The sequence below is a fragment of the Lagopus muta genome, chromosome 2 (assembly GCF_023343835.1).
Source record: "Lagopus muta isolate bLagMut1 chromosome 2, bLagMut1 primary, whole genome shotgun sequence".
NCBI classification, from domain to species: Eukaryota; Metazoa; Chordata; class Aves; order Galliformes; family Phasianidae; genus Lagopus; species Lagopus muta.
Genome location: NC_064434.1, coordinates 9,415,706 through 9,439,307, shown reverse-complemented (window position 1 = coordinate 9,439,307; position 23,602 = coordinate 9,415,706). Strand labels below are relative to the sequence as shown.

At 39.6% G+C, this 23,602-nt stretch overlaps 1 protein-coding gene across 7 annotated transcripts in view; it reads right to left on the bottom strand.

Moving 5' to 3' along the window:
* PUM2 (pumilio RNA binding family member 2) overlaps positions 1-23,602 on the bottom strand; it is a 64,477-nt gene that overhangs the window by 3,970 nt on the left and 36,905 nt on the right. For 3 of the 7 annotated variants that reach the window (XM_048935065.1, XM_048935064.1, XM_048935059.1), the window contains exons 11-20: positions 22,260-22,403; positions 21,039-21,320; positions 16,213-16,449; positions 9,694-9,961; positions 8,998-9,127; positions 6,953-7,087; positions 6,578-6,715; positions 4,827-4,952; positions 3,715-3,836; positions 731-923 (exon numbers count right to left, since the gene is read on the bottom strand). In XM_048935065.1, the coding sequence (XP_048791022.1) occupies positions 731-923; positions 3,715-3,836; positions 4,827-4,952; positions 6,578-6,715; positions 6,953-7,087; positions 8,998-9,127; positions 9,694-9,961; positions 16,213-16,449; positions 21,039-21,320; positions 22,260-22,403 (1,775 nt within the window). The remainder of the gene's footprint in view (positions 1-730; positions 924-3,714; positions 3,837-4,826; positions 4,953-6,577; positions 6,716-6,952; positions 7,088-8,997; positions 9,128-9,693; positions 9,962-16,212; positions 16,450-21,038; positions 21,321-22,259; positions 22,404-23,602) is intronic. The other 4 variants (XM_048935060.1, XM_048935061.1, XM_048935062.1 and 1 more) reach the window with 3 other exon arrangements.

The following is a 23,602-nucleotide window of genomic DNA, read 5'->3' as shown; positions in this document are numbered from 1 at the left end:
TCATGTCCAGCTCTCGTCTACCAGGACCCCCAAGTCCTTCTCCGCAGGGCTGCTCTCAAGGAGTTCTTCTAAGCAGCTGGGGACAGAGCAGTGCAGGAAAACAGCACAATGGAGAACCACCCCGAAAAATGAGCTTTCCCATGGGAGCAGCCTGCTGAGCTTGCAGGTGGAAAAGGGTGGCAGCTTGTTTTGTGGGAGTGCCCTGTCAGCAAAGGGGAAGCAGAACTCCTGCATGAATATACCCTGTGTTAAACAGCCTAAAGCTAATGAGGCATTTTTGTTCCTACCAGGACAATTTGTAACTAGAAAATGTGCCCAAATGTTAGGAATTATGAGGATTGTCTTTGGATTCTTTTTTTTTTTGCCGGGGCAGAGAGAGGTGGGATAGGATGACAACTGCAGAGCTCTTTGTTACCAGCAACAAGAGAGACCTGTATTTCTTCTGCTATGCCAATGCAAGTGACAAACACTATTGATTTTTTTCAGTTTAAAATTATTTTCACAGAAAAGCTGACATAAAGAGAGGATACAAAATTCATCTTTGAAGACTATTCTTCTTAGAGACCTAAATATGTTACACCCCATTAAGTACCCCTGAATTTAATGTCTATGCACTAAGTTCTAGATCATGGATTTTAGTTTTAACTCCAAAAGGAAGAGAATTCTAACAGATAAAGCAGAATAATTGTGGAGAAATTTTCTCAATCAACAGAACTATACTCAAATGTACCTTGTGCATTATTATCTTCCGCTGAGCAGGTTCAGCCATATCAATCATCTTCTGAACAACATAGTTGGCATACTGGTCCTTCATCATGGTGTATAAGGCACTGTGAGGACCATCATTCTGGCAGCAGACCTCATCAATAAGTAAAGCTCTTTCAGCACGAGAAGCATGAGTTACACATTTTTCGACCACGTTGCTGAAAAACAGGACAGATGGATTCTGTTACCTATATGTCACATCCTTCTGAGTAGCAATTTTAAGTTTATCTGAACGCTTAAGTGCCTTAATACCACTGGAGAATTCATTTTAAATACATGACATTCCAACTTCTAAATCTTTGCTTTCTAATAGCTGAGTACGGTAAAAGATTATATCCCAAAGTCATCTTCTGATACTTAGAGAAGTGGTTGTACGAGGACTGCTCTGAAAGTTATGCCTCTTATTTTGTTATGTTAGCCACGACATCAGAGGCAGATGTTAGTGGAGCTGAACCTTCCCACCAACATCCCGTTACGTTTTGTTGCCGTGTGACAGATGGCAGCGGAGGGGCAGTCTGACAAAATGGCAGCTGACACGGAAGCACGGATGAAGCAAAGGCGTGCTGCTGAATTCCTCCATGCAGAAAAAATGGCACCCACTGATATTCATCCATATTTGCTGAACATTTCTGGAGACCAAACAGTGGATTTGAGCACCCTGAGACGATGGGTGCTGCGTTTCAACAGCGGTGACAGCAACACAAAAGACAAGCCATGTTCCAGACAGCCATGCACAGGTTTCACACCAAGAAAATAAGAGCATCTCAATCAGCTCATCCATGGGAATCAGTGAATTACAAACAGGGAACTGTGTATGGAGCCAACTGTCAGCCTCAACGCGTTGGAAATGATGGTGGCAATGTTGGGACATCACAGAGTTTGCACCAGGTGGGCCCCATGACTGCACACAGAGGAACAGAAAGAACACCACATGCAAGTTTGTCAAAACTTCACACTGAGCCAAAATGAGGCTGAAGGTGGCAGTTCCCTGCATCACAACACCACTGGTGATGAGATGTGGTGTGACAACAGCAGTCTGTGGAGTGACGGCACATGAATTCTCCACTGAAGAAAAACTTCCAGATGCACCCTCAGTGAGTAGTGATGGGTACTGTCTTTTGGGACAGGAAAGCAATGATCCTTCCATGTACCTTGGAACCAGGACAGACCATCAACTCTCACCACTACATCACAACGTTGACTAAGCTGAATACTTGAGCTTCCAGAGCGAGGCCAGAGAAGACAACAACCTTTCTATGGCCACGTGATAACACCAGGTCCCACGCCAGTCTGGAGATCATGGAGCACACTGCCAATCTTGGGTGGACTGCCCTACTTCACCATATAGTCTGCATTTGGCTCCTTTTCACTTCTGTATGTTTGGGCCAATGAAAGACAAATGTTGCCTGCTCGGGCAGCATTTTCCTAGCAATAGTGCCATCATAGCAGCTGTGAAACAGTGGGTCACCTCCACACGTGCAGATTTTCATGAGCACAACATGCAGGCTCTTGCTCACCATTGGTGAAAATGCATAGCTACTGGTGGTGGATATGTTGAAAAATGCACTTTGTAGCTGAGAGTATTCTATATCAAACAGTGTTATTATGCTCTTTGTATTGGTTGCAGCTTACATGGAAATAAATAGGAGGCATTACTTTCAGAGTGACCTACTCAGATACACTGGACTTTAAGCTGTATTTGTACTGTAGTATATCTGCTTTTATCTATGGATCCTTTTAGGATGTAACAGAGAAAGGCAGATATGAAACATTCTATTTTTTGAATAAAGAATCTCTTCAGGATCATGCCTAGATCAGAGAAGCCTTCAAATATTTAGTTATGAAGTCCATGACTTCCAGATATCTCAGAAGCTGAAAATACCATCAATGAATGTAAGTTAGCAACAAAGTGATTCTTGTCCTAGATCTGTACTTCAGAAATTAAGCAAGTTCACAGAGAATCAAAGAATCACAGAATGATTCCCTTCCAGGCTGGAAGGGACCTCAAGGATCATGAATCTCCAACCCCCTGCCACACGCAGGGCCACCAACCTCCCCATTTAATACCAGACCAGGCTGCCCAGGGCCCCATCCAACCTGGCCTTGAACACCTCCAGGGAAGGGCCAGCCACAACCTCTCTGGGCAGTCTGTTCCAGCACCTCACCACTCTCTGTCAAGAACTTAAGAACAATGAAGAACACGAATAGTTCAATGTAAGAAAATAATAAATAAGTAAATAAATAATCCAGATAAAGCTGCTACTTTGCATACAAGTGATTTTGAAGACAAATGCTTCCCTTCCCCCTCCTTCCCCCCCAAACACTGCATTTCTGCTTAATGTTGATGACAAAGCTCATCTCATTGTGTCATCCAGGATCCAGTGTATTTTCCTTAGCAAAAGGCACATCCATTGATGTTCTGATAAAAAACATTTAAGGATTATTCTTAGGCTCTAATTTTAGAGTAGTTCGTAGCCTTTGAGTCTTCCTAGCACATTAAATTCTTGTCAGGCTTAAGCAGCACTTTTACAGCTAGCCTTTTTATGCTTGGAAATTGTTTGACTGGACCCATAAGACAGCGAGGAATTCCCAGCTCATCGTCAGCAGATTATCACGCAGTTTCCAGGACAGCTTTTTCAGCTGCCTCTGGTCATCCTCATATGCCTCTCCTTGAGTCTGGGAGTCTCTTTCCTGCACTTACAGAGGGTGAACGAAAGACACTCCAAAAACCCAGCAAATCTCATTTATCTTACTTCAGAACAGCATTTCCCCTTTCCCTTCCCCAGATCTGGAATTCTGCAGAGGATAAAGCACCACTACTTTCCCCCTTTATACAAACACAAAATATCAGAAAACACATTACCCATGGGGTAAAACATCATATCCTTTTTGAAATACAATTAAAAAAGTCCAACACCACAACTTTAATATAAGAAAGCTGTGCAATACCTGGCAAATTTGTGCTGACTCAGAGCTAGGACTTTTCCTCTTATTTCTGAAACTATTTTACTCTTGTCTTCAGGACGACCATGCTCCAGTACGTGCTGAATAACGTAATTCCCATATTGATCCTGAAAATGAGATGACTTCAATTTTCTTTTGTGTTCATACCAAGTCATGCACATAGATTTTTATTTGTGTAAAGTTTCAACCAGCTAATTGCACGGATATATGGAAAAATGCAATAATATCATCATCATCATGGAAACAACGGGATGCAAAATATAGTGCATCAAGAATTACTCTATGGATGACTAAATGTACATGGAAAACAGAAATAATCTGTAGAAATGGCATTTTGCTTGAGTATCTTAACTCCTCCTAAAGAAACAAGACTTCAAAATTAATACCATCCTTCTCTATCAGCGCTCATATCTCCCTGAACTTTGGTTCCCCAAGACAATTACAGTTTAACACAGATTTCATGCACAAAATACCACTGAGAAGTAAACTAGGCTGTGAATACAAAGCAAAAGGCAGTTCTTGTCTTTTCTCACGTAGGAATTCCTACTGAACAACATGAGTCCCTTCCAGCATTTGAAACTGATTCAATTTCAGATCCATTTATTTTGTTTGCTCAAAACCACGACAGGAACTTATGTTGTACGAGGTCTTTGGCCTGGCCTTCTTTTAGAAAAGATGCCCTATTTGTGTTTGAATATGCAGAACATGCATTTTTTACAACATATTTCTGTTCAGACGTTACCAGAAGTTATCTGAAGGACAGCAGTGGATCAAGATAAACTACAAATAGGTGAACTTTGCAATTCAAAAAAAAAACCAACCACAAACACAACAAACTAAATCTGTGCATTTACAACGTATACTTGAAGCTACAGCCAAAAGTGTAAGAAAAAGGCTTTTTATATCTTCTTTGCCTCCCAACTTCCAAATTCATTTTCATTAAAACTATGGAAGGAAAAAAAGACAAAAATCATTATCTACGACACTAAAAAGAGGCAAACTCATTTAAGCTATTTCATACACTACGACACAAGAATTCATTACCATCATACAAATAAGCTCCACAGGGCACCAGAGCAAGGAATGCACACACTAACCTGCACTAGTTGTTCTGTGTGCTGATGTAGTTCTTCTAAGATTGGCAAAGTCTGCTCAGCAGTGCAGTGCTCCAGAATGCGCTGAATTACTCGACAGCCATACGGATGAGTCGAAAGCACGAATACCTTCAAACAGAATTGCAAACCGAAGTCAAACCCAGCTGAAGCTCACAGATGCACTAAGAGTACCGTGTTTAAAATGGAACCGAAATTTGCCAACTACTTTTACTGAAAACAGAAAAGCTTTCACTGCTAATATCACAATTCTACCTCCTTTTTTTTGGTGTCAAGTGCAAATCATACAACTACCAAAGAACACAAATTTTCCATACGACGTTCCTGGCCTACTTAGGTGCAAAGAAAATCTTGACACTCTGATCCTTAATTAAGCACTGTTCACTTCTCAAGTGTTCTTTTTAACTTTGTTTTTCATTTTAAAGGTGAAGATTTTCCTTCCCACAGAAAGAAGTGAGATCACTGCAGCTAATTTTCATGATTTGCATATTCCCCGCTACGTGTTCAACATTCACAAATGAGGCATTATAAACATATGGTCATAATCCTACTTACTGCTTTTTCCTTACTTCTCTCAAAGTCAGGTTTGTGTTTCTAGGAATTAATTCAAAATATTTAAGGTTCTTTATTGGTCAGAACTGAACAAGAAGAACCTTGCCTGATTAGACAAAGTTCAGATAATATGGGTGAGTGATAAAGGTGTGTCCTGTTATGGGACATGACTGAAGTGCAGCATTTTTCATTTGTCTTTTGAGATTAGCTACTTTATATGTGTGTATATATATATGTATTTTAATATATTTGGGTTTTATGGACAGATGCCCAACAAAGGAACATTTTAGTCATTGGGACTCTATTTATATTTTAGAAACTGCATCTCACGTACTCGGTATTTATTGTTTGATACAGAAAGACCCAACCCTACACACCTCAGTGTGCCACCTACCACCATGCACGACAGTGTTTCTGGTAGTGTGGTGGGAGAGAATCTTATCATAGACTTTGTTAAGAAACACATGGCCAGCCATTAAAGTGGAATTTACTAACAGCCACATCAATACCATTTTTACAGTTCCTTGAGACTACAGAAGTACACGTTTGTCACAGTGTTAAAATCTTCTTTAGCTGCAACGTGCTCTTTAGCCTGTGGCACAATACCAATCAACTATGAATATAATTTTGTTGGAAAAAACAAACAAAACAACCTTGGTTAACAAATACCTTCTTCCTCCCCTGCCCTTAACACTACCCAAATACATAGGGAAAAGATTAATACTTTTTCAAAGGATTTTCCTTAATGGTAGATATTGATTGGCAAACTCTAGAAGACAGAGTTACAAGGTAAGTAAAAGAAGAAAAAAACTGAAAGGAAATTTTAATGAAAAGTGCATGTTAGAGATCAGATACACCAAAAATAGACACTAAAAGTTAGGAAGGAAATTTAAAATGGCACATCACAAAACCCAAACAGCCTGGCCATTAGCCAAGTACTTCTACTGGCTTTTACAGAACACCCGAAGAAATTTTCTAGAGCTTCACATCCAACATTCATCTTTTTTAAAGCATCTTAACTATCTGTTAACAGCTTTTCCATTTTACCATCTCTTCCTTTACTCCAGCTTAATATTGGCTGGCTGTAAGTGAGCCAAACGCTATCTTGTATATGTGCACAGCGCCAAAAGCAAATTGCAAATCAAAGCAACCCTACAGAAAAGGAAATGAACTGTTAACACTACCTGTCCTTTGAATGCATCGATGATGAACTGCAGCGACTGGGGCTGAACACACTCAATACACTTTTGCACAACGTGATTCCCATTTTGATCTTTCACACATTTCAGAACGTGACCATCCAGCTCTTTCACCATTTCGTTCTGGAAGAAAAGATTAGCTTTGTCTTCACGGTGATTTTTTTTTCTCAAAGGAGTATCTCTTCACAGTAATTGTTCACTTCTATTCACCACTGATCTACTTGTGTATCTCAACACTTTAACTATTTTTGGTCTTTAGATCTTTTTACAGCGAAGGGAATGATCCGCAATTTAAGCAAGTAAAAGGGAAGGTGAAATTAAACTGAAACAAAATTAAAAAAAAATATTGTTCTAACTTACAATTACCTGCTGGTCAGGTGAGATAGACTCAAGTGCTTTCTGAATAACACGACAACCATACATCTGCAGGGCCAATGGCAGAACATGACCACGTATGCGTGTTGCCAGGGCTAACTTCTGATCCAGGCTTCCAAACTAGAAGAAAAACAAAACGCTGTTAAAAATCAGAAGGCATGAAGCATGCTGGAATTCACATGACAGAGTAAGAATGTTCATGATGCGTTAAACATTTATCATGCCTTGGTTTTTCCTTTTATTTTTGATGGGTATATTTACCAGAAGCTTTTTCATCATTATTATTTTCCCTTAAATTCAACATTTTGTAGTATTCTACATTCCAGTACAATGTGTGCTTTCAAATGCACGACTTTAAGGGCAGCAGAAAAAAATTAATTTGTACAAATTAGTTTGTACTTGACTAACTGTAGGAATACAGATTAACATTTAGAATGAAACGCCCTACTTATTGAGACAAATGTTACCAGCCAATTAATTACATCAGATTACTGTAACATAGTAATTCAAACCACGTTTTCTCCAGGATCTCAAATTTGTACTGGTCAGTTTACATTACAGTAAGCTGTAACAGGAGAAAGAGAAAACAACAGAAAAAAGAAGCAGCTGTCCCTACAGCAGCTACACGCTAACTTCAGGTGCCTTGAGGGATCATTTCTAACATGAGAATTTTGGAAAACTAAGAAATAACATGGGTTTTGCTTTGGGTTTTACACACTGGCTGTATTAGAGCATAATCCAACCAACACTTTTCAGCAGTACCTAGCTCTTGCCATCTTATTCCCTCCACAGTGCCTCTACAACCTCCTGAGCTGCTCCACTTTTAACAGAGAAGCCACCAATCCGGCTTCAGAATAATGTAAACCTATTGGAAATGTTGTTTCCAGCCTGGCCAGTTCCCACATCTCTCTGGCCAAGTCACACAAACTGCTGTGCTGCCACAAGGCGAGAGGACACACAGCAGTCATGGGCTGGGCTCCATCTCTAACTTTCATGCAGCACTGCCGAGATTTGTTAAACCCCACACTCGTAGTCACCTGAAGCCTTGAGAAAAGCTCAAACAACAGCTACTTCCTGCTTAAATGATCATAACCTGACATCAGGGAGAAGAAAAAACAGCACACGAGCAATATCAAGGGCCTGCATACTGGGTGTCAGCCACACTTTTGAGAAGTTATTCTGATTTAGTAAAAGGAACATCAAGACAAAAGAATAAGCACGCTGTTTTGTAGATTAGTCATTACAAATTAATTCCTATCTACAGCAAGCACCTTATTTCTTACTGAACTTTTTTTTTATTAGACATCTCCCAGCTTCACCAAGTATTTGATACGGTCCTTGATGTAATGTACACTATGCTGCGTACCATTTCTGCATGTATTTCTTGTTTTATGAGCAGGCATCGCCTTTGCTTTTCTCCAAAGGCTGAATCTTGCAGCCCTTTGATACCCTTGCAGCCCTGTGAAACCCCACAGTTTTCAATTAAAAAAAAAAGAAAAAAAAAAAAAGAACAACCAACCAAACCTGTTTTAAATTCTTGTGGAACTAATATGTATTTTGTGATGTCTTCCTCAAGATGTTTCTCAATCTGAGTTCCTTCATATACAGCACTGGACAAAGTTCAACACATCTTTTTCCTTGGGTACAAGAGCATTTTCCAGACCTGCTCTATGCCAAGATGCAAGTATCCTTTAATACCAGTACAAATATCCTTCAAATCTTTGTGTTCCCCACCATCTGCTTAAAGCCTCTATAAATTAAGCTGAAAGACTTGGAAAGTTCAAGTGTGCAGCCTACACTGTTCGTTAACACATGCATCACCAGGGCAAAGAATAAAACACGCCTATAATTTCCAGGTCTGCTATGAACAAAGCAGGGGGAACGGAACAGAAACACATGCGACTCTCGGGTTCTATATTGAGAGGCCAGTAGAAACCTGCTATAAGGTTAAGAAAAAAATTGTTAAATTTAATCAGACTTTACAGTTTTTCATTCATGTTTTTGTTCATATCCTCAAGTGTTACTCTTACCTCAAAGAACTTCTGAATCACATAGTTTCCAAACACATCAGTCATCAATTGATACGCTGCTTGCAAGATCTCGTTAAACACCATCTGGCGCTCAGCTGGAGTAGCTCGCTCCAGCTTCTGCTGTATAAATCTAAGTGCAACAAAAATGTACGTTATGCTTTACGTGAACAACAGGAAAACCTCTCAAAACACTGCTTCAATGAGACACCTCAGTGCTCTGAAGCACGTATAAAACATTATAAAACTTATTAAAACGAAAGGAGTGCCTCTGCGTATGAAAGAATGCATTTTCGTATAATGATCCTTAAGAACTTTCATTTGCAAAGTATTAAAAGATGAAAAGAATAACTAAGGACCTGATGAGGTATTGCTGAAAAAATGCTTATTTTTTTACATTCCATACGCCAGAGATTTTGTTTTCTTAATCAACACCTTTTTGATACTTCTATACTGGAGTTTACAAGTTGAGTTATAAGGCTACTTCTAACCTGAGTACTTCTATGAGCAGCAACATTTACACTACCTTTATAATGAAATCCCCTAGAAAAGAAAAAGGTCAGCGTAAGAGCATGCATTCCAATTAATGGTACACTTTGTATTACGATGCCTCCCAGCTCACTCAAACGTTTCGTGTTAATATGACAATATCAAAGCAGTAAAACATTCTTAATTGATTAACTTTACTATGGTAATTACCTAGAGCCATGCTGATCTTGAGAAAATTCAACAATATGTCCAATAAGGTCTCTTAGTTGAAGATTTGGGAAGCGGTTATTTCGGAAATCTTCCAGCAATCGACTCCGTCCAGAAGGCATAATGTCAGACCTACTGTAACGAAGGCGTGAAGGAGGGAAGAGCTGACTGGTGGAGCTAAAAAGACTGGAGGTACTTGCTGCACTGCGATACTTGGCTTCTGCTCCAGGTGCTGCAGAAATATAGCGACCACTACCATTTGTGAGTCCTCCTACAAGGAAGCGGTTTTGTCAGTAAAAGCCACAAGGAAAGTAAACAACAGCAAACATCAAGTGTACTACAACTACAGATACCCTGGAGCCAAAGGAAACAACAGCGCTGTCTCGTTATTTGTATTTACCTCATTTTGAATTGAGGAATCGGATAGCTTTATCTTCCAAGAAATAAAGCCATTCTCCTCCTCTTTTTATGTGAGGGCCACCAGGAAAAGACATCTCATTAGAAAAGACATCTCATTAGAACATAACGAAGCAGGTCACGTGACCGCCCACTCAGGCCTACAGACACATTAGAACTGGGTGGGCCTCAGCTTAGTGGCACAGTTCCACTTCACGACCAACAGTGATTCACACTCTTGTTAGTAGCAGTAGCCAATTGTGTCAAAACAGACCATGAAATCTGAACTACCCTTCAGTCCCTGCTGAGGTACCTTTCTGTCAGTTTATAGAGTGAAAGGAGATTTTGGGGAAGGCACATGTGATGCCTCTTGTCATGCTGTACCTGTTCTGCAGGAAATTTGATGACTTCAGCATCCCAGGCTTTCAATCTGGTACCTCTCTGTAAGCACTAAATACATCGAATTTCAAAGCAGGTAAATAAGAATGCTCTACTTAATTCTAAAATAACCAAAGATACATTAAACTCAAGTTCCTTTTAAAACACCAACTCCTTGCCTTGTCGTGAGAACATGCACTCCTCACTACGCCTTCACTTTCCTAAGAAGTGAACTGCTCTGCTTAGGTCCCATTCCTTCACTTGCTGTCCCACCATCAGCTGCCATCTCACAGCCCTGTGAATTTCTTCTCACATTCTGCTCTCCCATCAGTAAATTAGCCAGAATGCCACTCTCCCTTCTAAAGCAAGCAGCAATCATCATAATAACCACAAAACAACTCATCTTTTGCAACTACACTATGATTTTTCAAAGAAATACTGCTACTATAACAGATGCAGAGTATAATATCCCAACTCTACTGCTGCAAAAAAGCCACCAAACTAGAATTATACAGTATGAATTGGAAAAAAGACTGTTTCACAACAAATTATCTAAAAAGTGCAGCACCCGAAAATCCTTTCAAACTCAACCTAAGTATCTGAACTTGAATTTCAAACAAATTGAAGTATGTGCTGTTCAAATGGTGCTCTAATACAAAATGGATTAAAAAAACCCTATCAGCTGACAGTGCCCTAGCCAAAGCCTTCTGTTGGCTCCAAGTATTCATAAGGCCAGGCTACAGCAGAGTTACCGTGCGCTGCTAACAGATTGATGATTGAAGTATCTTTGCTGAAAGGTCAGATCAGAATACCAGAATGCAGTACGTTAGTGTGCTGCAGGTAATACCAGGCATCACTTTATTGCCTTGTATGGGATTGTGCCCCAGAATGTAAGTATTACTTATGTTTTCATAATTCAGTGGTAAGAATCAATAAATAACCAGTAAATTATTCATGTCCCACACTAGTTGTTGTTTTTTTAATAAAACTATTAAAGCCTCTTAATTCCTTACAGCCAGAAAAATCAGCTGTAACTATCATATTTACTTTCTGATAATCACTATTTCCAGAAGAGATGACAATGACATCCTAACAGACAAAAAAGAAAAAGAAACCCAACATTCTGCAGGTGAAGCAGGATGCAGACTGATGCTCTACAGTGGTTTTTCTAGGAAGGGTCTTCTAAACAACAGGGAAATTATGCTGCTGATCTAGACTATAACATGTGTAAGAAATCTATCTTCTCTGCACATGCTGTGCAGTAACAGCACTTAATGCCAGGAGAGGGCAGCAAAGCCCCTTTCACAGGAAGTCCTAATAGGATGCTGTGATTTACCTATCGCTCCACTCATCACATGCACTACTCTGTGCCAGAAATAGTAGGGCAGTTTCAACTGTCAGATCACAAACTGCATAGGTCCTAATTAGCATAAGCAATCAAACTGCACACGTGAATCAGGAGTTGTTTGACCATTTTATATATGTATTAAAACCAAAACAGAAGTTATCAAACTCACTACCCTTTTAACAAATGCTGCGTGTGCAGTACAACTGCATGCATGTTCTTGAACGTTCCACATTTGAGACTATCAAGTCTTTTCTTGGTTTAATTTGGGTAACTGTCCCTTTTTAAGGGTTAAGAAGACTATGCTGCAATTGAGAGACTCCTGTCTACCTTGAGACACTATCTGAAATGATCATAAGGCAGATCATAATATGGGATGGATAAAAACATTCACCATTCCTAGATGTATATCACACTCCAAAGACAAACAAGCTTAAGCTTGTAGAACCCTGGATGCTATTGTAAAAACTGTGATCTAACAGCTAATTAGTTTTTCTCGTGTCATCTTTTATTACTGCAGTGGTGTTAAAGCTCAGTGACAACTTCACAGCACTGAAAAACAGTAAAACCCACAGATCACACCCCCACTGTCCCAGGTACTTCTGATATGCAGATACACTCTCGTATACAACAGACTAGTTTCTTTAATGTTCATCCTCGTTACAACGTCAGTCCAAAACCAGCAAAGCCATCGTGTGGACACTGAGGACAACCAGCCTCCTCCTTCCTGAAACATCTACTGGGAAGGGCTTAGAAATGAGAAACTGAAATCTGAGTCCCCATTACCCAACCTCTGCTGGTTAACCTACCACATTCTTGTGCTCTTCAAGAACTCCTAACGCTGTTCTACAGGCTCTAATTCCATACCAGGAAGGTAACACAGGTTAATTCTTATCAACCACTTGGGAAAAAAAAGTCATATCCCACTGGGTAAAATACCTGAGCTTCCCTGCAAATGCTGACATTTTAATGGACTGCTATCAGGAATCCGCATGTCCACATGATCACAGACCACTGGGGAACAACGCGTGCAGTTTGTTCTTCACATAATCACTTCGCTATCACTTCTGTTCTTGTAATAAGAAGACCTTGATGCAATGAATATTAAGTTGTTCTACAGTTTAATTGAAGCTAAATCCCAGCGGCTGGTCCGTTGGGAAGAAGAGGCACAGAGGCATAAAAGACACGTAAGCCATCTAAAAAAGAGCCTTACTAAGGCTTTAAGGAGACAAATCATGTCAAATTACTAACTCCTCAGCTCAGGTAACATATTTAATATAAAAGACAACATTAAAAATATGAAAAACTATCTATGCAGGCTTCTTTTATAGCATTAGTCTGTTAGTACTTATTACCAAAGCATTTTTCAACCATTTCTAACCAAGATGTACAACAGATTTATTGCACAGGAACTGCAGTTTAAATCCGGTCAGCGTTATTTGCTAGTAAAATATACTGAAGCATATAAATATTTTCAACTGGACTTCTACAAAACATTTTTATAGCCATAAAATAAATCAGCTTCATCTCATCCTCAGCTAAAACAAGTCAACGTTTCCTTCTCACACTGGAAATAAACAGAACCACATACACAAATACACACAGGTGTACCTACAGCCGCACAGGTACTTTATGAAGCAATGCCAGTGCTTGCTGTGCCTGCTTTGCCCTACTCCTACAGGGCAGGTATGGAGCAGAGGCAGAGAGGCTCCCATGCTGCTATGCCAAGGGCCTCAGCTCTCGAGCGACCAGCTCTCAAAAACGCTGACCTGAACAACAGCACAAACTGAAAATAACTAACTCCCAAAGTCCTGTTTTTAAGAATCCTGCTCCTAAGATGTGGCAATGTACCATCCAACAAAGCAAGCACTATCAACCTCAGGGAATTTTTAGACCACTTCCATTCATATCTTTGCCCCTGGGAGTGAAAGGGTAGTTCAAATTCATGACCTTGCTGCTCCAACCGATTACAGTAAGGCAGCAGTTACAAACTGATATATCCCTTCACATAAAGGGAAACTGACACTAGACCAAGGTAATTAGTGCATTTCTAATTTAGGATGTTGGATAAGAGTTGATGAGAAGAGATAAAAACAGCAAAATATCACAAGTTTCTTGTAAAAGGGAAGCCTTTTTATTAAGCTACAAATTGCAGCAGTGTCTGACAAAGGGGTTATAAAACCATGCACCCTTCCCCAGTATTGTGCTTTAGTGTTTTGGTGGCTGAAACAGGAGCAACTGAGTTTGATGCCCATCTTAAAACAGGAGTGAAACTTAGCTGAACCTGTTCATATAAGCAGGCAGGACAAGTTTTGAAGGTGGAGGGAGAGCTGCGTTTGACAGGCATTATCAGGAGACCAATGGAAACTGCATGCAGACGTGAACTTACAACGTTGTTCTACTCTGAAAAGTGACTGCGCGATAATCGCACCCTTCTCAAAATACGCTCCCTGTTTGACTGCAGGTTTTGCTTCTTATTGGGTGAAATAGCTTTGGCTTTTTTTTTTTCCCCCCCCCCATGTGAGAACAAAACAAGAAATCTTCCCAGCGTGGCTGATGAACACAGCAGAATGAGCTGAGGACAGGCAGCAGCAGAAGGGCTGACCTTTTTGCAGTGGTTCCCCTTGGGTGCAACTGCACAACTAAGTAACACAAAGGGGAGAGTCCAGAAAATGCTAAAAAATAAAAAAATAAAGCACTGCATTTTCGGTGAAAGTAAAAATCCAAGAGAGCCTCAATTTCAGCACTTCAGATGGACTCAGTGAAAAGTGCACCCATTTATAATAAAGTGTGGAAAAGGCAGCAAGCACGGCAGCCAAAAATGCTGCGTCAATTTTCAGAGTACAACTGTACATTGTGGCCTTTAAACACCGATCTTGTAGATGACTTCATCAAACTGTTATACTTAGCTCACACTGCCAAACAGTCTGAAATGGATTCAAATCAGTATTTATCAACAATTTCTGCTGACAGAGGCAATCTTCCATACCAATTGCAGCTCACTTAGCATTTAGCAGATGTAAAGCAACACAACGTTAAACATTTTGAATTTTAGATAATGCCTTCCAAATTTTGTTCTGAGTATAGTTTTCAGTAATATGAAAACTATTGTGAGAGTACTTCGAAAAGAAAGAAAGAGAAAGATTTCCATGATAACCCCATTGTCAGATGTTCAGAACTTTCTCAAAAGCCTCCATTTGGGCTGAAACTTTCCATGCTTGGTCTCAGCCCAAAGGTGCACTTTGTAGACCTGGAAAAGGAAAAAAGGTAAGTAAAAAAAAATAAAACGTGCTGAAACATCCCCTTGCCCAGTTTTACTTCGGGTATTCAGCACATAACCATGAAGGGAATACTGAACTGCAAAGGTAATATATTTAAATTACTTTCAACATCGTTACAGAAATCACACATTTCTCACTTGAAGTGTATTTTTGGAGGTGGGCACTTTAGTTTTTTTCCCTGTTTTATTTGCAGTAAACTGAAGTACAGGGGTTCAGTTGCCTGCTACATGAACACACATGCACACTGGAGTGCACTTTAACGGAGCAACAGGCAACTCAGCTCATCATTACATCCACTACAATTTTAGCATCCCAATTAAATGACCACATCTGCAGTGAAAAAAGGTAAAGTTTCATTAAGTTACCTCAGGGTAGAGGCATTCTCTTCTAAAATTACAGTAGGCTGTGGTGGAGTTACTTTAGATTTTAGTTTTCTTACTTATTTTTAAGAGGTTGAGCTCCCACGTCATCGGACCGGCTGACAAATTTCTAAGATGACTGTCACCACACCTTGAAAATATCTCTGATAACCAAAGAGCCACCTCTGACAAAGCCTTTGCTATTTCTCTCATAAAAGCATTTTCTTTTCTTCCACCAGCTGGTGGGAAGCACTCATCTTCCTGGCACAGCGCGTGGGCCATAGAGCTCACCCATTCCAAATTAACACGTAGCACGTTGAGAACTTTTCCACACTGCCATGCTAAGGGGCAGCAGTGAAAGTCACTTCACCATTCAACAAAAAAACTCATCTTAAAACGTTCTCGAAGCGGTAATACACTGAAGTACAAATAAAATTGCTGCACCTTTGCCCATCATATTGCAGGAAGCAACAATACAAAAAGCTGTCAGTCTTACTGGGCTCTATCAGGCTTATGGAAGGGAACAAAAATCAGCTGTTGGCCCAACAGAGCACAAAAGCTGAGTGCCCTCCACTGTCAAACCAATGACCATTTGACTGCACTCTTCAACCCTCAGGAATGGGCCCTTTTCGATACAAAACTGTTTTAACAGCAAAGGTAACGTGACATCTCTTATGCAACACATATTTTACACATAGAAATACATACACACATACAAACAAAACGTGTTTTGTTTTTTCGTTTTTGTTTTTGTTTTTTTTACCTAAATGCAAACTGGATGAGGATCCATGTGATGAAAGTGATGGCGGTGGCGTAAGTGAATGTCCTGGAGTTTGGCTTGGCAGAGGCATGCCTATTGGACTTGGAGAGGAGGAAAATCCCAGACTATTGTAAAATGGCTGCCCTATGGGTGCTAGGCTGCTACTAGATCTTTTGTACAAGTCAGAGCTAGTAGATAGAGAATCTCTCCTTGTGGCACTACTACTTGCAGAACTGCCAACTGAAGAAGAAATAAAAAGACCCTAATTACACAGTGTCAACTGAATAAAACCTAATCCCCAACTACAGCTGGGCAATAACAGATGCGATCACAATAATTACAGCAATCATTATGACAAAGACAATTACTGTGATAACCACACATGCTTTTAAGTAAATCTAAGTGGGTATAAACACACCACATTTCATTCTAGACTTCTCACGGTAATGTTGTAGTACTCCATTTCAATACCTTGGGCTTCAGGCTTTATGGGATTACAGAGCAATTGCATACAGTGAGCAGTTCTAAAGATATTTCCACTGAACTCTTCAAGCATTTTTTTCCATCAGAAATTAACAGACAGCAATACTCGAGTGCAGGAAAAAGGCTAAAAGCAACTTCTTTACTTATAAGGGTTCAGAAAATAACTTATGTTGCTGTTCGGTTGTTTCTGAACCTCCTTGTTTGTGATCCCCTCACCTGCAGGAAAAAATGGCTACTAAAAATTCCCTGAGAGAATAATGATTCTTAAAAGAAGGGCTGTATAAAGATATCATAAAGACAGAGCAGGCTAAGAAGAAGAGAAGCAGAGCAGAGATAGGAAAACTAAAGTGAGAAATTCAAAACATAACTCTACTGCTAACACTACTTCTGAAAAACAAATGAGACTAGAAGCTGTGGCTAACAGAGCATTAATGAAGAAGTGGTTATCCTGCCAGCATCATTCAGCAAGGCGATGAGCAGTCTAGGACAAATTAGGAGAACAACAGAAAGTTTTTAGAAATGTTAAAGTCCATCTGTTGCATATTTGTGTAATAGTTAACTACAGTGCCTATTTTAAACACTGCAACATTATTACATCAATGAACTGAGATTACGGCTATCTGGGGAACATAAGCTGAATCAGAAAGATTCAGGTTCTGTGCTTCAACTTAAGGAAAACACCAAACTTCACTTCCATAATCTTTACCCATAGTAGGGTACCCTCATACTAAGCCAACAGCATGCTCCAACATAAAGGCCTCCTGATACTTTCCACTTGGAGGCACTGTGATTTCTTGTAACATCAGCAACTATGCTAATGTTTTTCTTGGCAGTTTCAGCCTGGATCAAATTATTCAAAGAAGTTCTGCCCAACAACACGGCCATTCTAGGAAACTGGGAAAGATGCTTCACCTTTATGAAAATAATCCAGTCTCCTATTATTTGAGAAATTAATGCTTTCATGTACTGAGATAGCATGCTAGCAATAGGATACCTTTACTTGCATGCTCTCTTTGAACTAGAAATCTTACTGAAATCACATTTCACAGAAAACCAGCAGAGATCTGGTACAGATTCACAACTAAAAACTCTCCTGCCCATTCATGGCATGTCTGAGATGGTCAGTAATGGTTTTCTTGCAATTGCACTTCTAGGCTTGTGTACCATGCCAAAAATGGACTCCAACTGTTGTCCAAGATTCCACCTTGCTCTTGGAATACTCATCAGGCAGTGTGGAAAGCAAGTTATCTACTTCAAATGCAGAGGACACAAGAAACCAGACACAAGAAATAGACCAAGCAAAAAAAAGGAACCAGGAGGAGAGAAAGGTCAGACAAAGGAGCCAACAGGGAGACTGCAAGAAAACTGGCAAGCAATTTCAAAAGTAGTAGAATCGAGGATGAAAAAGAAAGGAGATCTGATGAAAAGTTAGGCTACAGAAGGTGTATGTGACTGTGGGTCAAAGAGACTGGAACAGTAAGCTGGTAATGGGAACGTCACACAGTACAAGCAGAAACACACACATACTGAGAGCAGGAGGGGAGATAAATATTGCCTGAAAACTAGTAAGGCAGACATACTGGAGGAGAAGCAAGGAAGAAAAGATACTGGACTAGCTAGCAAGGAGATTAAGACATCAGAAGAGCAAATTAAGGTAACAGCTGAAAGAAATCTTAAGATTTGCGACTAGCCCTCCAGGTTCTGTCTCAGTTGATGAACCATGTGAGTGTTAATCCAGTACTACGGAATGGATTGTTAATTTTCCGACTGGCTATGGGGGAAAAAAGCTAGACTTCAGTGTTTCTTATGCAGCTAGAATACTGCAGCTTAACAAGTTACCATGAACCAGCTGAACTGCATCTTGACACACACACAAGGCTCAAAGAAACAAGACAAATTGAATTAACTCCACGCCCTCCTTACCACTAAGCTAATGCAGTCCCATCTGCTACGAGCCAAAGGTAGACAGACATCTGGGAAGCTGCCTTAGTTGATCCGATTCTCAGCTGCCTGTTAAGCTGCAGTACCTTATGTACCTGAATCTTTAAACTGGAGCATGAATAACTTTATAAAAAACAGAGGCTGGCAACACGCGTACGGCCATTTACAGACGCTTGCCTCTTTCCATTTTCTGCTTTGTTCATCATTCAGCCAGCTAGAACATGTACCTTTTTTTTTTTTTTCCCTCATAAGGCTATTTTTTTTTTTTTCCCTGTGCAGGAACTGCAAACACATAAGGGGCAGAAGGACAAGATCTGTACTGCCACCTGTCAGTCTTCACGGACATCGTCTACCTGACATTCAACTCCTACAGCAACACTTAGCAGAGTTACAGGTAAGCCAAGGCTTTGGCAAATCAAAGCTAAAGTTTGTTTTTCATTTGCTCAACATGCGTTAAGATTTTTCCTCAATCTGTGCAATTCAATTCATACACACATTACAGCTCAGCAGCCTTTGCTGCTGTTCTAAGAAAAACATGTTTAAGTGGCTGTTAAGGCAAATACAGTTTATACTTAGCAAGAGGGCACTTTCAATATACTGTTACTGCATTAATGCTTCTAACAGTAGTTAGGGTCTGGATAGCACCTTTCATCAGCACTTCTCAACTGCAAAAGCACGAGCTTCCTGCTCCTCTGCTGAAACTACCATGTGGAAATCACCTAAAACACTGCTGCAAGATTCCAGTATGCGCCGTCTGTGCTGAAGGCTTTGGACAAAGCTCTGGAGCTGAACTTTGCCACCAGATGACGGCATAATCTCTTGTGCCAGCAATAAATAACTTCTATACTTCTTCTTAGACAGATATACAACTAAAATCAGTATTGTATGGAGGTCTTGGTGATAATGCTGGATAAAGACTTCCATGGCTTACAAGTATACTAACCAGAGACCTGAAATGGGCGCACTGCATTAACGATGCAGATACTGTTATGACCACAGCTATCAATGAAATAAAAGTTTATCTAGAGCGGAATACAGCTGCCGAGAACTCACTGAAACCTACAAGTAGCTCAGGAAATAATCTGTATTACGAAATGCAGCACTTAGTGCCATTATTCTGGCAATAAAATTTACCTGCTGTGATACTATGGAAAATTATTAACCCTACACAGCTGAGTGACTTTTGTGTTTAATTGAAAATGGCACTATTTGAATTCAAGATTAGAGAGGACCGTAAGAAGTGTAAGAACTTGACTCTAGAATTTGTATCATTAGCTTTGTTAAAGCAAGTAAATGTTTGGATAATTTTGTGAAAAGCAATACTGAGAAAATCTCAGTGCTGGAATGCAGCCATGTGATGTCACCACTTTGGTACCCAATGAAAGGTATCACATTTTAGCACTGAAGGGTGTGGTTTTCTTTCTGTTTTTCCATACACTAAGCTATCTTGTAATAGCAGTTACTACTTCTACACTTCAACATTATTTTAATTTCCTGTGGGGCATTTTGCCTTGAAAAATACTGTTCAAGTACTATTTTTTTTCCTCCCAATTTCCACCTATCTGCAAGATGTGCAGGATTAAAAGTAGGGTTCACTTATATCAAAACAGTAAGAGCAGTAAGCAATTCAGTTCTGTAACTTAGAATGTAACATGAATAGGAAATGCTTAAGAAAGATTATTTCGTTCCTCTTACTAAAACTGACTCTTCAATATAGGAAAACCTACCTTGCACATTTAAAAACTGTGAGAATAAAATCCTGCCACAGATTATACAACATTATGACTTTTTAAAATTCTTAGTTTTGATAAGACAGATGATAATATTGAGGGGGATTTGTTGCAAGAACGTAAGGCTCTCAACTCTGCTTAAATGTATCTAAGATTAAATCTACTGAGATTAACAAGGACTACTCCTAGATATCAAAGCTCTTCGTGATCACAGCCTAAACCTAGAAGCACTGCAATACTACATCAAATTTAGAATATCACGAGCAGTTTATTAAATAAATAAAAGGGAAATTTTCCTGACATGAGAAGTATAACAAAAGAATGCAATTCTTAAAAGCAATCAGTTGTTACTTAAAACACAAAATGAAGGCTTCAATTGCAAATAAAGAACAAAAAATAACCTACTGGATGAACAAAGTTCTGGAGCAAAGCTCAATGCTCAGTAGAAAAAATTGTTTTAGAGATATCTACAACTAGAAGGTATTCTTCAAAAATTATTCTTGCACAGTGAATTTAAGCCCTTTTTTCTTCCCCTAAAATTTGCTTTCCATTTCCATACCCTTTTTTCAACATTGTTTTTGGAAATGTACGTGTATATCACGTATCTGGATACAAATACAGTTTTTTCCCTTAACACACAAGTCTCACAATTTCCTCACTATATTACCAACCTACCTGATGAGCCAAATCCACCAAGTGCAGAGCCGATAGCTGCTCCTAAGGAGCTGCTACTTCCAAAGCCAAGAGATGTACTTCCTGGTTGGCCAGGACCATGTGAAAAAAGGGAACTGTTTGGGGAGTTATTGGTCAAAGAGTTACTGCCATAAAATGAATTGGACTGTAGGCTACTATTTGTTTGCTGTTGCTGTTGTTGTGGCTGGGCACCAAGTGGCCGAAATAGACCGTTCGTGGCTCCCGTGAGATTGTTTGCTGTTCCTCCAGCTGAAGCAGCTGCAGCTGTAAAACACACGTTTTCAATCATAATTACTCTCTCAAACATTTCTGACTGCAAATGGACTATTCAGGTCTAAATCTTATTCTTAAGAACCCCTCTTAAACAAACAAATTCACATATTAAGAAAGAAAATCTGTGGTATCATACAGTCTTAATTACCCAAGGAAATAGAAAAAGTAAGACAGCATATGTCAGAAGCTAATCAAGGCTGCAGGATAGGTAATGTAATGGAAGGAGTTTTCAGTGTAAACCTATAAACATTACTGCTTACTGAACTGTGCTTTGATATTCAAATTCACAGTAGCAGAGTTACAGCTAACATTCAAAGACATCTAATGTCAGAGCAAGAAGCTCACAGATCAACTTAAAATCTAATCTTCTGAATAATTTAATTTAAAATAATTTAATTCAAAATAATTAAACCTGTGTTAATATTTTGGATTTTAATTTAATAAATACAATAAATACAGATGTTTTAATAAGGTGAGGCCAGGCTCTGCCCCAATAAAAACAAAGCTAGAGACTTTCCATGTAACTAATACTCCTCTTCCGCTTATCCATTCTGTACATTTTTCCTTGCTATACTTCTCATTAAAAAACAAAATAGAAAACCAGCAACTTTCATAAGAAAAGCATAGCAAGACCCCAGAGTATTTCATCATCTTCTGCCAGGCCGAAGCAATGAAATGATGCTTCCTAGAGGACACCATTCTGAGGAGTGATGAGAAGTGCATGTTGTATGCATGGGGAGAGGAAAGGAGAAAATGATAAAACAGCAGACGTGACAATAAGAAACAGCACATGGTATATCCTTCACAACTGGAAATCCTCACAGGGTGTGTATGAACCACATCAACAATATGAAATACTAGTCAACTAACACTGCTGCTAAGGTTCCATACAAACAAGGAAGAAATTTCCATGGAAGGTCAAATACTTACCTGCTTGTGCTGCTGCAGAACTGATTATAACAGGAGTTGAGGCCACCAGTCTGACTGGTGCTCCAAGGCCAGTTCTTGCTCCAGGGCCTACTACTAAGGCACCAGTCTGATCATAATAGGCAGTGGGAGCTAGTACTTGATAGCCTACACAATACAGAATACAAGAATTAGCGGCACGCACAGTCTTGAACAGTCAACACTGAAATACCTTGTCAACAAACTGTAAGGGGGAAAACAGCATTTCTGCCATAGTCTCCCAGCACATCGACCAAACATCAAAAGAACAAAAACTATTAATATTGGAAAAGAGTGACTTTTAAAATCTTAGGAACATTCTGTGTCGTTTAAAAAAAATCTAGAACAGTCACTAGATTTAGCAATTTCAAGTTGAATGTTTGCCTTCAAGGATAATAAGTCAAGCTTCCAAATACTACAATTGAAAAGGTTCAGGAGCACTGCAAACTTGTCACGATCAGAGCACTACTGAATCAGCTTCTTCGAGTAATTTAAAATATTCCACTACTGTACTCCTGAAAAGGTGCTGAAATCTATACAATTGAAGTGCTGAACTAAATGCAAATTTGGTCACTCCTTATATTATCTGTCCCCATTTAAAAGTTTGTCTACAAAAGCACATTAGTGAAGGTGTGTTCCATGTGCAGGAATACTTCTGAACAGAACCAAAATGGTCTAGTCTAGGGCAGTGCAGCAGAACACAGACTGTAATCCAAGTATAACTGCACTCAGTTGAGTTGGAACTCGTAAAGAAAAAGGAAGAGTTTGAAAACAGAAAAACAAGAGCCATGGGAACAATAGAATACAAGACACAAATGAAGGAAAAGATAATAAAAAGTGAAAAAAAGCCAAAATTTTGCACACTGGTTGAAATCAGTATGCATGTTCAGCACTAGGCCGAACAGAGGGCATCGCTCCTCACATTCTATCTGAAACAAGTTCTCTCTGAACATGAAGACCTCTAATTTCTGGTGAGTACCTTCATCACCAGGCTCCTAAGCCATATTCTGTTCTCCTGAGTTTGTAAAACAAGATGTAAAATCTCTGCTGATCAGATGGCCTGCTTCAAAAACAGAGCTCAAAACAGCTGCCAACAGCACAGTGGAAACAAAATCTTCAAATCTGAAGACACAAAGAAATCTCAGGTATTAACCAAAGAGGAGAGGAACAGTGAAAATCCAGAACTTCAGGTTTGCTCTCACGTTCAAGATGAATGCACAGTACTGGCTAAGAAAAGTTGTCATTACCAGCATTCTGAACATGTCTGTTCCCACTGCTCACCACCTACTTTGAATTTCAGGTGCATCTACAATCTCTTCCTCACCAGC